Source organism: Pleuronectes platessa, chromosome 1 (genome assembly GCF_947347685.1).
Source record: "Pleuronectes platessa chromosome 1, fPlePla1.1, whole genome shotgun sequence".
NCBI classification, from domain to species: Eukaryota; Metazoa; Chordata; class Actinopteri; order Pleuronectiformes; family Pleuronectidae; genus Pleuronectes; species Pleuronectes platessa.
The window spans coordinates 10,597,080-10,614,540 of record NC_070626.1 but is presented as its reverse complement, the minus strand read 5'-3'; the positions used below and the strand labels follow the sequence as shown (position 1 = coordinate 10,614,540).

At 43.5% G+C, this 17,461-nt stretch overlaps 1 protein-coding gene across 7 annotated transcripts in view; it reads left to right on the top strand.

Annotated features, from left to right (window-relative positions):
* Nucleotides 1-269: 269 nt before the first annotated feature.
* chd9 (chromodomain helicase DNA binding protein 9) overlaps nt 270-17,461 on the top strand; it is a 76,831-nt gene continuing 59,639 nt past the window's right edge. For 3 of the 7 annotated variants that reach the window (XM_053426578.1, XM_053426570.1, XM_053426554.1), the window contains exons 1-2: nt 645-996; nt 5,701-7,387. In XM_053426578.1, the coding sequence (XP_053282553.1) occupies nt 5,792-7,387 (1,596 nt within the window). In that variant the 5' untranslated portion in view covers nt 645-996; nt 5,701-5,791. The other 4 variants (XM_053426562.1, XM_053426613.1, XM_053426597.1 and 1 more) reach the window with 4 other exon arrangements.

The following is a 17,461-nucleotide window of genomic DNA, read 5'->3' as shown; positions in this document are numbered from 1 at the left end:
AGCGAGTCCACTCCATGTGCGAAAGTAAAACCTCTCCTGATTGGCTGTAGCCCGGACGCGGCCATCTTATGCTCGCCTGTCAACACGGGCGCTTTACAAACTAGCACCCGACTCGAGCCGCCGCTCTCCGGCGTTGACCCGGGGCGACACCGCACCGGCAGCAGCAGCAGCTCCACCGCCGGGCTCCCCGGGAGTCTGTCTCACACCCACAAGCGCCATTGTTTGCAACAGCCTCCGGTCCAATCACAGAGGAGCTCACTAATATGCAAATGCGCTGTTATCGCGGTCACGTCAGCAGCAGCCGCTGCGCAGCGGTCACCAGCGGGAGAACAAGTCACAACACACGCACAACTTCACCGGTAACACCGCGTCTGCGCCCGGAGCTTCGCTTTCCGCTTCGATTCAGGTGAGGAATTACACTTCGGCTGATAGAGAACTGAAGAGCGGAGAGTTTCATTCAGGCGGAGCGCTGTCACATTTCTGACTGTCCGGAGTGGGGCTCAGCTGTGTGATGACACCGTCCTGCTCCGTGTGCGTGTGAGTGAGTGTGTGTGTGTGTGAGGGAGGGAGGGAGGGAGAGAGAGTGTGTTATCTGGTAGAAACCACGCACCCTCACTAACTTGTCCGCGTTGAAATGTAGCGCTGGCGGCGGAGGGTGCTTCCTCACTTTCTCGCAGTTTCGCCGGTGAAAGAGAAGACGCGCTCGGCTCGGAAAGTAGTCCTCCTCGGTCATGGTGGTCCTGAACTGACAGCGACCAGCCAGTCCGCTCGGCACGGCCCGGCACGGCACGGTAGGAACTTTAATGTGGACGCATGGAACTGTTCGCTAATACTTAAGCAGCTTCAGCGAGGACTGAAAACAAAAAGTCGGCAGACAAAGTAGTCCTTAATCACAACGGACACCATCATGGTCGACCTCTCCATCCATCTCCGGCCTCCTCCTCTTCGCTGAGGAAGCGTCACGACACCTCTCTGGATCCCGTGGCTTCTGAAGTGGTGGGTGTCTGATTTACAGGAGCACGTGTGACTCATCTCGAGGGCTCGTATCTTTCTTTAATTTAACACCCAATGTCCCGCGTGCACTTAATCCTGCTTCCACTTGTCGAGCAGTTTGTGCTCCTAGTGGCTCAACACATCGCTGGGTCGTCGGGCACCGTGCGAGCCGGGGTTGAAGCCACGGAGGGATGCTGACTTCAGTAGGGAGCACTGGGAGAAATGAATCTGGAAACGCGACGGACATCTCGCTGAGTTAAGGGCACTAACAACGCTTTGTTTCAAAGCATCTTCACTTTTCAACCCTTTGCATCTTCCTCACCACGTATGAACCCCTCTTCTTCACCCTGGTTGGTTGGATGATGTTGACTGACGTGCTGCCTCTTGTGAGGCCCTATATGACACCAGGTCCAGGTTTCAATGGGTACCTCGGGACCGTTGTGTACACAGCTCTTGTTGATGTTATAGTCCCTGAGCTGCACGGGTTCGGATGATGCTTCACCGGATCAACAATAATGAAGGAAACAGCTGGGAGTCGACAGAGGCTGCCAGGACATGGTGTGTTCCTTTGGACGACCTGGGGGTGGTTATAGGTTAGCAGGGGCTCAGCTTTAGCTAGGAGGCTCTGTAATAGGCTGCAGTGAATCAGGGCACATGGCAGATATGGTGGTATTATTGATCAAACACAGTTGTGGACTTTCAGCATTCAACATCCGAGCTTCAAACTTAATTTTGAATGTGACCAACAAGACACAAGCTGCAAAACAGTTGTTGGAAACCATTACATCTGCCAAGGAGGTCATGTTTTCATTAGTGTTTGTTTGTAACCCACAACCTACAGAATTTCTATGAAACTTGGTGGAAGGATGTGGTTCGGGTCTGGAAAGGACTCATTCAGTCTTTTTGTCATTGATTTTCCAGAGTATAATTCATGGATCTTGATTGAAAAAAACTGACATGTTTTGGGGACACATTTTGGGTGTGTGAAATTTGGTTGTGATCCAAATCCAGATGTAGTGTATTTAAATATGGTTTCATAAGGCAGTTGAAGTTGGACCTTGGCGGACGTATACGCTCAGCTGAGGGCCATCCTAGTTTCAAATAAGACAAAGGAAATGAATGAGTAGAATACATTGTGTTCGTAAGATGAAAATGATCCAAGTATCAAATATGTGGTCAATGTTTGGCACAAATCCCCCAAATGATTAGCCGAAATAATAAGTGCACGTCAGTATAATTATCCTGAGAACACAGGGAGAACAGTGTATTACACAACCACATTAACACAATTTGAGATGGTGTAATTATCTCTTGAGTTTGACTTGGAAAGTTGTAATTTTCTTTTGTTCCTATATTGTTCAGATGTGGCCATTACGCACACTTTATTTGAGACACTTGATTTCACAAGCCTCCCATTGCACTTGTTGATAGTAGGTTAGATAAATCATCATTATGTTGCCTTAACAGATGAGTGGGACAGTCACATGTTTCCTTTATAAACAGGACAATTAACAAAGCACTGGAGTGGACATGAAGCTGAACGCACACATACTGAAAGCAGAGAAAATACTAATATAAGGAAAAAGTTCATTCTCAGCAGCTTAGCCTATGTTCCAAACACATGTGCTCAATAACGTATTTGTGATATAACAACAAACTGAAATGTATGAGACAAAAAATATAGCCCTCATGACACTACTCTCAAGCTGTGAATTAGCTGCAGTACAACTGGTGTGAAAGTAAAAGAGCCCGACCAATATGAATTTCCTAGGGGCGATACTGATATTGTGGAGTCAAATATTCTGATACCTCTATATTGGCTGATTAAAAGAAAATTGCAATAATTGCTTAATTCTCATTATCAAACCAATAGGACTAAGAAGTGTTGTTTTGGCTTGATATTTTACAGTTGAACTATAAACTTACTTTAGTAACTAAAAAAAAAAAAAAAACCTTGAACTATAGAATAAAGAATATAAACATCATAAAAGTTATCATATCGGCTAACTTAATCGCAGATATGGATATATCTGTAAAAGGATTGTGTTGGCCGATGTGTATTTGCCAAACGATAAATCGGTCAGGCTCTAGAAAGTAGGACAGCTCGCTTACCGTTAGGTTCAGGCTTCTCACTGTGGATTTGCAATGTTCTCCCTTTTAACTTTGTGGTGCAGGTGCTTTGGTTTCCTCTGACAGTCCAAATATATGTTAGGTTAACTGACAACTGGACCTGTCTGTAGTAGAGAGCGTGAATGGTTGTCTGTTGTGTCAGACATGTGATTGATTGGCACCCTGTCCAGGGGGTGTTCCACCGCTCCTCAGTACATGTGAGCTGGGATCAATTTCAGCCCCCCACCACCTCACCAAGATAATAGGTTTTACAGGTTTCAAATTGAAGCATGGTAAAGTTCCCAACCGTTGATAACACTCTTTCAAATTTTATGAGTAAAACTTTGTTAGAATCGAAAAAATGACTATTAATAATGTCCAGCAGTATTGAAGTTAACAAAGTCTCTTAGAATAAGGCGTGATGGAGCAGCATTAATTGTGGGTTTGTGTTGCAACTGTTAAAATGATCAATGATTTTTCAGCCTTCAAAAAGACTAAAACCTTTAAGTGCCAATGTTGTTTTGGCTGGTCACGCACCTCTTTACTTTTGTAAGTTGGCTAGTCCATACAAATCATGAATGTCATCATTGAAGGAGCTTAGAGATTCTCAGATGGCTCCTGGAGGGGGATTACATAGACTGTTGCTAAAGATGAGATATTCAGCAGGAAACTATGGAAAAAACTGTTGGAGGATACAAGCTGTTGTCGAAACTGTTATGTTTAAGCACAGTCATCTTTGAACTTTTTTGGTGGTGTTGTTTGGTGGTTATATATTTTTGTGTTATGGGAGGGTTCAAGGAAACTTGATTGAAGATGTTCATGGTCAGCAGAAGATTATAACAATACAGACAATAACACCAACATCACTGTTCATGTCCAGAAGCTGGACGACCTTTCTCACGTTCAATTTTGTACTTTAAGAGAAACATAACAGTTTTCAGTCAAAAACAATTATGTTATTCTGTTAAATATATACATTGTCTATTAACGTTACAGATGGGCTGGACTGATAACATTGCTGCCCAGCTCCCACATTAACGTTAGTTGTTTTATTATTAACCATGGCCGCTATCCGATAGCTTAATGATAACTTAACTGACGGCTAATGTGGCTATCATCTAATTGCTAATAGTTAAATGGATAACGTTATAGTGTGCCGCTGGCCAGGTTAACATTAATGATAACTGTTAAACACTTCAATGTTGTTGAAACGGGAGGTTTACAGACCTCTCAAAATTCATCAAGGTTATTTTCCTACCCAACTTCGTTGGCACCACTTTTTGACACATTGTTTGCTTATCAACATCCTTAGTCTGTCCCTGTTTGTTTGCCTCGTATACAAAATGCATCCAAATGGCACTATAGCTTTTTTAATTTTTCAACTAAAACTGGTTGTGAAGACCCTTCAGAAGCAGCACTTGCCACGTTAAATTAGTTTTATGTTTGCGACACCAGCAATTGTTGTGTGTTCATGTATTCAACTGCTAGTGTGGGATGGGCTCTGTGCCTGTCTGTCTGCAAGTTTTGTGTTGTCTGGAGGAGGCAAAGACTGCACTGTTGGTATTGATGCTGTTGCAAATGAGTATCCAATCTGATACAAATTTTTTGTATCGCATAGTATGAGTATCAGGTTTTTGACAACCTTGGTCATAGTTTCAAGTTTATTTGGCCTATAATTCGAAGTGACACAAGGTAATGTAGGCGGCAGTTTTAGAGTGATTCACTATGAGCAACATGTATTGTATTTTGGAGAAGGGTACGTGAAGGCACTTAACGGTATGTTAAACCACACATCAGCCCTAATACTGATAGGTAAATTGAAATGTAAATTGAAATGTATAATAAAAACAATTAAAATCCTCCATCGATAGTCTATAGTTAGACTAAGAAACTGAAAACAAATTCTCTGCTTATTTTTGCTTGTGTGTCTGTGTGCATAGCAAGTCAGCATATAATGACTGACCTGGGTAAGCTTCTGTTACCCACCGCCGGTCAGTGGTTGCAGAACACACACACCCACACACACATAGACACGTACACAAACACACTGGCGCACACACTTAAAGGGCCTCATCTGTCTCTGTCCCTAGATTTTGAAATTGTATCAGCTGTCTGCACTTCTCACAAATTCTGCAGAAGCAGTGTAGGCCACTACATTGGTTGTAGGGGTGGAGGGGATGAGGTACATTTGTGTGAATGTGTGTGTTAAAGGGGAGGGGTACAGGAAGAGGCACCTGCGGGTGGCTGGCGGTTGCTTTGCACCAGCTGCTTTGCTACACACATGAAAGGCAGTACTGACAGCTAATTGACAGCACCAAATTTCCTTCTGACCTAGTCATTACCTGCCTTTTGTGAGCTTTGTTAACTCCTGATGGGAATTCATGCCATTCTACTGACCTACTGAGTATGTATCACTGATTAAAAGGATGATTAAAATAGAATAAAAGGTATTTGAGAAATTGTCATCACAGACTGTAACTTGTGTTTACTCGATTATTTTGTTTACAACCTAATGTGGTCCTTTTCTAGACTACACATTATGTGGTGTTCATCTTCTGATGTTAATTTTTTTATTTTGATATTTTTGTTTTTGGACAGGGACACAATATAATGAACATGCTGTAGAAAGTGAGGCTCATTGGGACCAGCTTGGATCCAGTGGAGCTCCAAAGGTTCCAGTCACCCTATCATGGAATTCTTTGATGATCCCGGCCTCTTTGTTGGAGGTCTGGAAGGGCTGGACGAGGATGAGTTTCCCTCAGCCCCCTCGCTTGTGGATGAGCTGAACCTCAGCGCTGATTTTGAGCCCCTCCACCAAGTGGAGCCTCTGGGCCCAGGAAAGCCGCCAGACATAATGCCCCCAATTTCTACCCAACAAGTGATGCCTGCTTATGTTCAACCGATGGATCACTATATTGATATTAAGGGACAGAATACTACAGGGCAAACATTTTCTGGTCATAGAGCCACAGGTGCTGGAGGTGGCAGCATAATGCCAGAGCAACATGGCCAGTACCACAATGCCGCCATGAGCCAAGTGCCTCAGTCAAATGGTCTCTTTTGTAACAGTAGCAGTCCAATGTGGGGCAACCAAGACCAGAATGGGAATATGTTCCACCCTGTATCTCAACAACAGCAACTTCCGCAACAACAGCGTTGTCATCAGCAGCAGCTACTGCACAACCAGCAACTTAATGTCAGACAACATATACGAGAGCAACAACACCAACCCTGCCATGATCCACAACAGGAGCAGCAGCACAGAATGAGGCAGCAGCTGCAACAACAGCAAAGTCATCAGCAACAGCTGTTAAACCAGTGCCAGCCCCAACAAATTAACACACAGACCATGCCCATGCAGCAACAGCAGCATCACAATTTCTCCTTTCACCAGGGAATTCAGCAAGTTCACCATAGTCAGCAGCGGGCTCAGCACCAACTATCTGTAGGAGGACAGAGATTCCAATCAAGGCCTCTGCCAAACAAGTCTTATTTGGATGGTCAGAATGCTTCTCTGAGTGGGACTTGCTTACAGCAACATCAGCAGCAACATGGTTCCTACCGTTTGACCTCAGGAGGCCAAGCCTTCTCTGGATCAGGACTAGAAGACCCAAACCGGCCCTTTCCCATGCATTCATCTTCTATGGTTCTCTCCCTGCCCACATGCTCAGTCAGTTCTGCCCCTGCTTACCAACTGGCTCAGTACCCTGCTTACCCTGGAGAGCCTGAAGTACCCACTCTCAATCAGCAGTCTTTGTCCACAGCCTCAGTGTCAGGTCCCACACTCACCACCAATGTATCTCTCACTTCCACAGTGTCTGAGCTCTCAGGGACAGTATGTCAGTTTCCATCCACAGGAGTTTTGAATCAGCAGCACACTAAGACCTCAGGTAGTCAAGAAGATGAATGTCCTTTCCGGGCCCTACATTGTCCTGGCGAACCCCAAGGAAGCAGTGGGTCATCTGAGATGTTTGGTGAGTCCATGAGCTGCTACCCAACCATGGCCAGCCAGCTGCCTTCTGAGCAGCCTCAGAGCTGCGGGGCCATCAACACTAATGGATACCAGGCTTTGGGAGATCGTCTCCTCACATCAGAGGCTCAGGATGGAGACATGGAGGGACTGGAGCCTCCTCACCTCTTGCCTGACCTACTGCCCCAGCTGGAGGTTGCTCTCAGCCAGCAGGATGAATCAAACTGTTCCTGGGCCAGTTCCAGTTTCAGTTCCAGTTTGGAGAGGCGACATGAGCACAGGAAACCACCACCTGTTGAGTACAAGGAAGAGAAGGTAATACAAAGTCTATAAATTTTTTTTTATCCTTCAAAACTACATGGCTGGATATTTTAGCAGAGAACCCCCTAAAGTACCATTCTATCTGCTCTAATTTATATAAACACAGTCAATGCACGCTGTCCTTAACCTTTTCTAGTTCTCAGGTCAGATTATAAGTGAGGGGAGAGAAGGTTAATGATTTGACATTTATTGAAGAAGTTTGATGTTATAAGGGCTTCATATGTGCTTTACTAAGGAGAACATTTCCTTGCTGACATAAATAAATTGTACATGTTTTTCCCAGTATACTGTACCTGAGAATCCAGTCACTCATGTAATGTTTAACCAACTATCCTAGATAGAACATGTGCCTGTGTAGTAGGAAACCTGCAATCAGTGGTGGAGTGGGGGGAGGTGGAGAGGCAGTACCATGGGCCATCTGAAAGCCCTCTGAAAATGATAATGGTCTGTCCAGCCTGTCCTGCTCAGCCCGCCGACAGCAGGTCAGGCCTGATTAGGCTAAGAGTGGCAGGAGTGTCTTCAGGACTTAGCTGTAAGCATACTTAGGGCTATATCAAGATGTGGGTCAGGGCAAGCCAGAGGCACTTGCACACTGCCTCGCTGGAGTGTGGGGGAGGTTGCACGCTGTTGTGGTAGCTGCCATGGTCTCTGTGTGTATACGTGCACGTGTGAGAGAGCAGGAAAATAGCATGGTGAAGGAGAGTGGTTAGCACTTGAGGGAGGGGGGAGGGGGTCTGGGGGATGGAGAGAGCAGTAGTTCATGGAAAAGAGGAGCGCTTAGGCAAGAAAGGGAGGGAAAGAGACAGCGAGGAAGAGCAGTGAGAGGGAGAAAAGAAGGGGGAGGTTGAGTGAATGCATTAGCTGGCTGTAACAGGCTTCAGGCAGTTCCTGGACCTCAGTTGGCTGGTAACTTAGCAGCATCCACACTGCCTCCTGGCCCGCTGGTGACGCATGGCCAGGAGCGAAAGCGGCAGACGTTTCATCATGGTGTGCACATTTAACATAAAAAGGACGTGAATTTTAGCACATCCATGGGTTCCTTTTGATACAATTCAAGCTATGTTATTGCAAGATTAACACCTTTAACTACAATTGAACATGTTGTCTTGAATGCAGTGGAAACTGATAAATTATCTCTAATTTAAAATAGACAAATGCACACTTATTCACACATTTATATCAGAAGAACACTTGGGTTTTTTATGGCCCACTACAGAAAATAATTACTTCACAACATACTCATAACAAATTTGAAGTGTTGTTTGACATTATTTTATCAATATCACCTTTTTTGTATCAGTAGCTACCCAAGAGTGGCAAACAGGAGAGACACTCATATTAACCGTGTGAGTCACATATTTAGATCTCTCTAAACTGTGCTCTCTGAGTGGCAACAGACCCATTATGTCCCTCTACTTCTGAACACAAACCTAAATGTCTAAGAGCCAAAACACAACCTGTGTGTTGAGCACTGCTCCAACTATCACCTAACCGGCTGTAGGCGACAACAAAACTGGCTGCCTGCCTAAACCAGAGTTCATCCACACAGCCTATTTGCCCCTTCTGTAAAGGTCCTTGATTGAATTGGGCTGTGAACCACAGCCATACGAACGAGCCTCTCCCTGTCTGTGTCAACATCCAGCCCCGTGTTGATGCTTACAGGCTGACTGTGCTATTCATGTGCACTGATGTGTGAAGAGCCTGCTGATGGTGTGTTTGCTGAACAGGCAAGGCATCAGGAGATAGTTGCCCACTCTTCACACCCCCGCAGAGAATGTGGCTAATTAGGATTGCCAATGGTTGTAATGGTCAGCTGCTGCTGTGATGAGCACCCAGTGTTCAAGATAGAATAGATGTCCCAGGTTACTGTGTTCAGAGCTTAAATTGAGTAAAAATAAGGCGCTGGGCTCCGTTGCAATGGATCTAAATTTAAATCAACAAATGTGGGTAAAACTCTGGGCTGTCCGGTGAATCATTTAAACAATATGTATGAGATGTAAGTGGCTTTATCTGAGGCAGTAGTACATTTTAGTGAGACCCTTCTGAGCTGCATGCCACTGTGTATTTCTTACGTGTACTGAGGTGAGTCAGCAGCCACTCTTTATACTGTGACTAGTCAGGAAGTGAAGAATGAGATGTCTGAGCATGTTTAAGTTAAACTTTTTTCCTTGTTGTGATTTTATTTGTATAGTTTGTATGTGATTTCTAAATTGGATCCCCCAAAAATGTACTATATCATTGTATGGTATTACATAGATATTGTCCATGCAGTAACATTACGTTTCGGGAGACACTGGACAATTTTGGTATTAAAAAGTGCTTAGCATGTCTATATTGGGTTTTCATAGACCTATATATGGCTGCAAATTAAACTATGTCCCAAAGGCAAAAAAGAAACTGGTTGTGGAGATTTATGGAGCTACAACAGCTCATTCAATATACCCCTTCTCTCTGCACTCAAACCGAAAGAGGATGTTTGCCACACAGATTTCAGTCCCACCCTTTTAGTACCTAAGAAACCATCATCCATTCAACACTGACATGGTTCATCACCTTTCAGAGCATACACCCTACCTAGTTACTGGGAGAAATTAAGAAATAATAAACCATGTTTAAATTAATCTCTTTCTTGCAATATTACAAGAATAAAGATGCAAATAAATGAAATGTTATTGTAATTTTAGCCTATGTTATATTAGAGGTGGTTTATCAGAAGATGAGCCTCTCATCTGTGGTAAAATAAGGATTGTGGAGCATCTTGTTAAGTTATACTTACTTACTTACTTACTTATTTAGTATAGTTTTCACAAATAACGTTATAAAGGTATCAGGACTTTGAAAGTCTATTCTGGAGAAAGAAACACATGGACTTGTTGGAAATTGCCTGTTTTGTCGAAGTAAATGTTTGATAGTGGTCAACTGTGAGGCTTTTGTTTGTTGGTAGATCTGTGTGATACTCATTGGAGTTTTGTAGTTTTTTGATGAAACAATGAGATTGGAAATCAAGATTTTGGATCTAGAAGAGTGGAACAGGTTCACCTCTGTTTTTCATTGTTAAATTACTACTTAATTCTCATAAATAAATTAAATATTCTCATTAAATTGTGATGAAGTTGCAGGTGGCCATTCTTTCTTTCCTATGTGACATAATATCAGCCTAAGTGTATTTTGATCTATACTGGTAGATCCTTATTTTCACTTTTAAACTTAATGCTGGGCGCTGCAGTTTTTTGTCTTATTGCTACACTCTGCTGTCAAACCAAAGGCTTCAAGTATGAGGGTGCAAATCCTGAACAGGTTGGAAACAGAGATTGAAATGGAGACTGATGGATCCTGATGGCCTGGGCTGCTCCAGCCACTTCAGGCCCTCAGGCAGTGACATTGACCAGGTGCTTCCTCCCTGGCTACTTGTGAGGCTGAGTTGTTATCTGTGTGGGTATCTAGGTATCAACCCTCTCTGCCCTGCCATGGCTCCAGAGCATGCGTGTGTGTGTGTGTGCGTGTGTCTAAAAGATATGGTGGCTTTGTTGCTTCCTGACCTCTGTTGAGGTTTATATAACTCCAAGCCAACCAGCTGACCAGACTGGGCAGGCAATGCCATAATCAGCCCTGAAACATGACACCATGCATCACCCCAGCACTCACCCTACCACCCACATGCAATGCACATGTAGCACACACTCGCGCACAAACCTCTGTGAAACCTGCTGCTTCTGTAGTCACATGGTGATAGGCTGTGTCACTCGTACACTTTTTCTGATTACCCTCCCACCCCTAAACCGCCCTCCCCCTTCTCTCTCCATACCCACCCCTTCGTGCTCACTCTCTGTCAAGTGTTCAATGTGCATACATCCGGCCTCACCGGCTTGTCTGTTTTGGAGGCCTGCCAGATAAGGGCGGGGGCGGCGGATAACTAAGGGTCAGAGGTAAACAGGAAGTCAGGCGGTCTTTGCTGTGGGCTGAATGGGAGGTTTCAGTAAAAGGAGGCAGGGGAGGACCTAGGAGAGGGAGGAGGGAGTTGTACTCGGATTGACTGTGTCAGGAGCATGTGGGAACGCTGCCAGCCCAAACTGCACAGTAGGTCTGAATTTAAAGTGTGTTCTTTTATGCGGCTTTTTTCTGCTTCCTTCTCTCTTCTGCCTAATGCCGTAGGGATTAAATTACTTTGAATATTTTTTTTAGGGGTGACGGGTGTGTGGGTTTTTCTCAGTGGCCAAATGTGAAGAGTTTTCGTAGCGTGTGTGTGTTGTGACAGGAATGTGAAGCTTCTTGGTTAAGAAGTGAGGCAGCTTCCTTGAACTCATGTTAGCCTTTGACTGGTGGAGAATGGAGAGCTGGGAGGTCAGACTGCTGCAGTGTCTCTAGGCATGGAAAGACATGATTTTGAGGAGGACTCCAAACAATTTGTATTGACCTCAGTGAAAAAGAGGAAATTTGAAAAGGTGTGAAGGGGTAATGACCTCTTTGCCCTTGTGTTGACAACTGACACATGGGCTGTTGTCTTGTGGCAGGAGGAAGAGAGTGAAAATGTTGCAATGAAACATCTTAAGATCAAATAAAGCTTGAAAAAAACAGGCTAGATTAAGGTTAGTTGTAGTTATTAGGACTACAGTCGATACATGGTTGTCTGTGCCACAGTTTGACTTTGACAAAACGTAGTGTCGGTCACGCTCTGCACACGGACGACGGTTGGCTGACTGGTTAGTGATTGCAAGTTCAGCAAACAGGTTTGTGTCATTAGGAAGTCATTAGCTTGTTGCCATGGACTCCAGTGTTGCAAGGCAATACTGTGTTTATTGAGGTGTCATGTGTGTATTTTACAACATTCAATTTCTGTTGACGGTACAATTGACTCACTCGGTTTAATGTTTACTTATAAGAAGTAAGGTCTCTGTCAAAACTGGCACCTCAATCCCTCGTTACTTGAGTGTTTTGAGACTCGCTGTCATCGTCATATAGGCTCACAAAGAGGTCACTTTAAACAAACATGGATGATGTTATGAATAATGCAAAATAATTTGTTCAGTGTTTTTCACAGAATTTGATTTTAGCTTTGGAAGTTGCTACTATTTTTTTTTTCATGCAAAGATGAGATAAGATTTCATCTTTTAATTATTTTTTTTGAAAAGCAACAACTGTGCCTTCTACAATGTGTTTTGGTTCAGATGGTGTAATTACGCCACATGAAGGGGAACAAAATAGGAGATTTCTAAAATAAAGTTGGACAATATTGTGAAAATATAGTTCTAAAATTTAGAACATAAAGTCCTAATATTACCAGAATAAAGTCAAAATATCATCGTCTTCATCCCTTTATTTTCATCCACTGAAGTTTGTTTTTTCTGGTCATGTTTCTACGTACATTAACTTTCCTTCATTTTTAATTAGGATGCTCCTTTGTCATCATTGCTGTGTCTTCTTTGTTTCACAGCTCAGCAGTCTCTCCGATTGTCACCATGATTGGCTCCCTACTAACATATGAGTATTTGCAGCCATCATTGGATAAATTGCAGTGACTGAGATTACTGAAAAAGTCCAGCCTTCATCTGACTTGTTCTCAAATATTTTAGACTACAGTGGCCATATATGCTTGTATCAAAAAAATATATTAATCATATGTTTTCTTTTTAATCCGTCATCCAATAATATTCATCATACACAGAAACCTTGCACACAGAGTCCAATGCGTTTTATTATTTGTTCCGAAAATTCTTAATAGAACATACAATGGCGTTGAGCCGTGAGGATGTTATTTTGAGAAGCTGTGAGGAACAACAAGAATTTCATCCGATCGGTTCAAAGTGTATTTCAGGATTTTAGTGAATTAAAAAGAAGAGTCAGACCACTCGCGTTTAAATGTTTATTGCAAGAGGTTAGTGTTTGGCATCTAGGCTCCGACTTAATCACTCCCCCGATATGATTACATATATGTGATGGGAGTGATGAGCAAATACTTGTAACCCCCATCGGAGCCTATAGGATGCTGGGGTGGTGGAGAGGCTGAAGCAACTGACAGCAATACTGACTCAGCATTGGGTCAAGCAAAGGGAGTGATGGGAAATGTCCTCTGCTTAAATAGAGTGTGGGTGTGTACTATAGATGATTGTGGAGAGTGAGGTATGTTACATGATGTATGTCACATGATTGGAGCAGCGCAGCTCAAGTTGGCAGCCTGAACTCGCTCGCAGGCGTCACTTCATTTCTGTGGTCCAAATGATCTTGAAGAGCTCAAACAACTCTGGAACACCTTTTGTAGGTGGATAGCGAAGATGTCAAATCTACCCTTAATTTTTAAACCTTAATGATGGACAAGTTCCGGAATTGGTGTGCAAACATTGTTGACACAACATGAGGTTAGAGTTTCAGTTAAAAAAATATGGTCCTGGTTTGTTAAGACCTTATGATACAGGGTGTGGTGATCAAAGATCAATTTGGGCTTTTTTGTTACACATCTCAACCTTAGTGGAATTTGTTCCTATACTTTTTTCAAGTAAAATTTTTACAGGAACCATGATATTTCTAATATTTTCTTCATATAATTGGGGTACAGGTGATCCTGTTAGTTATCTTCTCTGTGTTGAGCTGGAGATTGACTCCACCGACACCTGCCTTGAACTGAGCTGGAGGTAGAGGGGGAAATAAAATCCTCACTTCATCAGTTCCTGAAGGCTGCAGGTCGACTACACACCCGCTCTGTCTTGCTTGTGCGCAGATGTTCATAGCTGCCTTTGTGTGTGTGTTCCTCTTTGCACAGGCAGTGGCCTGCTCTCTCTTTGCACTGCTTCAATAATGAAGGAGTTGTAAAGGTCTGGCAGCAAGCCCCTCGCTGAATTCCCCTCCACCTCATCCCTTCCTCACTCTCTGCCTCTCTGTCTTTCACATCCTTAGGGACCTCCTCTCAGCTTCACTCTTCGGATTGCACTGATGTTCCATTTAATGAACGGCATCATCCGGCTTGCTTGTTTTGCACAATTCATTCTCACTTCACAGCCTGGTGTCTGACCTACTGTGCCATCTCTGATTCAGAGAGCATCATGCCATTACTCAGAACAACTACTGTTAAAAACAAGCCTTTAAAGAAGAGGCTGTACAGTTTAGTTTGAGCTGTGTACAAAACATGGAAAACCTTGTCCAGTTCAGTATGTAAAACAGATTTAATTCTACTGCGGCAGATGAATCATACAGCTCCTGCAAAAACGACCACTTGTCTGGACGCCACCTGTGCTGCGCTTAAATCCAAGTAACCGGAGGCTCGTTTAAAGGAACAGTTACTGGTGATTTTGATTAGTGCAGATCTCAGGTGAAGAGACCCATATGTAGTTTAAGGATAATTACCAGTTTAATACATCCTCCAAGGAGGTTATGTTTTCGTTTGGGTTTGTTTGTCTGTCTTTGAGTTAGCAGGATTATGCAATAACAGGTGGATTACCATGAAACAAGGATTGAAGGATGCCATATGGTTCAGGAAAGAACCCACTCAATTTAGCTGTTGATTTGGATCAGGATGCAGATCCAGGAATTTTGTCACTTTCTTTAACACTGGTTTTTATTTAACATTTTCCTTGATTTCTCAGATAATAATTCATGAATCTTTCTGAAAACAATCAGGCATGTTTAAGGGATTTTAATGTATGAGTGTGTGCAATTTGGTGACGAAATCCAAAATGAAATCTGGATCTAGTGATTTTAAATGTGGTTCTATAAGTGAACAGTTAGGCCTTGGCAGAGGAATGTTCTCTGCTGAGTACCTCTATTTACAGGCTTACAGCAGGGGTCTTATTTCAGTAGGTTTTATCATGATTTATAGTTTAGTGTAGTATATGAGCTCTGGGAACCAGGTAACAGGTTTGTGATAAAACTAAAAAGTAAACAAATAGCATTAATCAAAATTGAGTAGAACCTAATATTTGAATCTGATCCCAAGAAGAGTGTCGAGATGTGTCTGAATAGGAAGGGATCCACAATGACATAGAATAAAAACTGCAGGAGTTGGCTGGTAATTGTGAAGGGTGTTTCTCTGTGGATGGATGATCTCTTGCCCTTGCTCAATTTGACTCACACAGTGCAACCCCTTAAAAGATCATCTTAAATCTCACTGAGCGACCGTCTTGTGAGCTGACACTTGAAGATGCCTTCAGAAAGCCAGATTCCTTTGTTAGAATCACTGCCTGCTTTTCCCAGTCATTGGGGCCTGATTGATATAGAGCCAGGCTCAGGTTGTGCTCAAACCCCAGTACCAGCTGTGTTTGCAGGGGTCAGTGTGAAATAAGCACCATGTGAAAGCCACAGTAACATAGACATGGAGCGGCTGTTTGAACAATCTTTCTGCAGTGTAAGTGCTTTGACTGAATGAGATTCGCTAATCAAGTTAATGTCTGTTTTGTTAAATACATTAATACTGCACCTGATTTCAGTGATTTTACTGAGGTGCAGTACAACAGATTTTAGCATTTGAAATAGTTGATGATGATCAGCAGAAACGCTGCTTCATTTTGTTCACTGAGGAGAGGAAATCATGTCAAATAGTAACTTATTACACCCTGCTTCTCAGGTTGAGTAACTTTGTTACCCCTACAGGCTTTGCACTGTAATTGGAAGTATTCAAAATAAGCATGAGACATCCCCTTATACTGGTTAGTACCACTGCTTGTCACATCATCATGGGCTGCTCTTACTTCCTTTTTGTATTTACCAAGTACCTTGTAAGTAAAAATTACCGGGGGGGGGGGGGAGGGACGTCCTGATATGTTATTAAGGAGCCTCTTCAGATGATGGCCGACCATTTTATCCTTTATCATGTGCTCTCTGGTCCCCCCTCACAGTCACCCCCTAGTGCTCATTTCTATCCAAACCAGATTGGAACTAAATCCTACATGCTGTTAGTGTAGCGGTTCTCATGAATCTGTCTGCCATCAAAACTCTTATCAGCAACAGGACTGGCTGTTTGTGCTGAACTTGATTAAATAAGGGATACAATTAGCTGCCTGCATAATACCAAGCTAATATGCCGTCTTTGTTAAAGCCTGTTGGAGGAGTTGCTTGAGAGAGCAGCAGGGGTACGGCAGTGAGACTATAGCTAGACCAGTGAGTTAATTGTATCAAGTGTGTGTGTGTGTGTGTGTGTGTGTGTGTGTGTGTGTGTGTGTGTGTGTGTGTGTGTGTGTGTGTGTGTGTGTGTGTGTGTGTGTGTGTGTGTGTGTGTGTGTGTGTGTGTGTGTGTGTGTGTGTGTGTGTGTGTGTGTGTGTGAGAATTTCTGTATCTAGATATGTTTAATGAAAGAACAGACTTGTATATAAAGTAATGTACTGACAAATGTGCTTCTTTGGATAGACTTGGAACTTGTGGGGGTTGGTAGGGGAACTAAAGGCCGATATATGCTACTCCGTTTTGACGGACACATGGCAACGGCTTCGCGCCCTCTCTGAGCACCTCGGAGAGCTCTTCGTTCACCTCGGATTTTTCTAACTATCTGTCAGCATTTCGGAGAGCCTAGGGATAGCCCTTGGCTGTGATTGGTCCGCTAACGACATAATTTCTGCACAACGTCATTTTCCGGACTCTCACATTTCCGGACCGAAAACTTCCTGTTTCATTCCCTCCTTCTCCTCTTCTGTTGTTGTTCTCGTCTCATAAAATACGTTACAAGCAAGTCCTCTTCCATGTCTAGCAGCCCCAGCTCCATCAACAGCCTTTGTCTGTTATTTGCTATCGTTCACTGTGTGTGAGGAAGGAGGTAAATAATCAATCGTGGACTTCTTCTACATACGTCATGAGGTAGGCTTCTCTAAGCTCGTTTTCCGTTGCGCCGCCTACTGTTCTGGCGGTGAATTTTTTTCAGCACCCACAGCCTTCGGAAAACCATTAATGAAAAAGAGTCCGTCGGATCCGTCCGTCCGCTCGCCCCTAACGGATTCGGAGTAGCATATATCGGCCTTTAGATGTTTAGTGGCTTCCTCTTTTCAGTTTAACTAAACAAAAGGTTCACTGCAGGGTCCCTCAAGTGTCTGCAGCAGGAGGCTGAGGGGGCTTTAAGGTGTGGGTTGCCTGAGACAAGGCGTCTGAGCAGA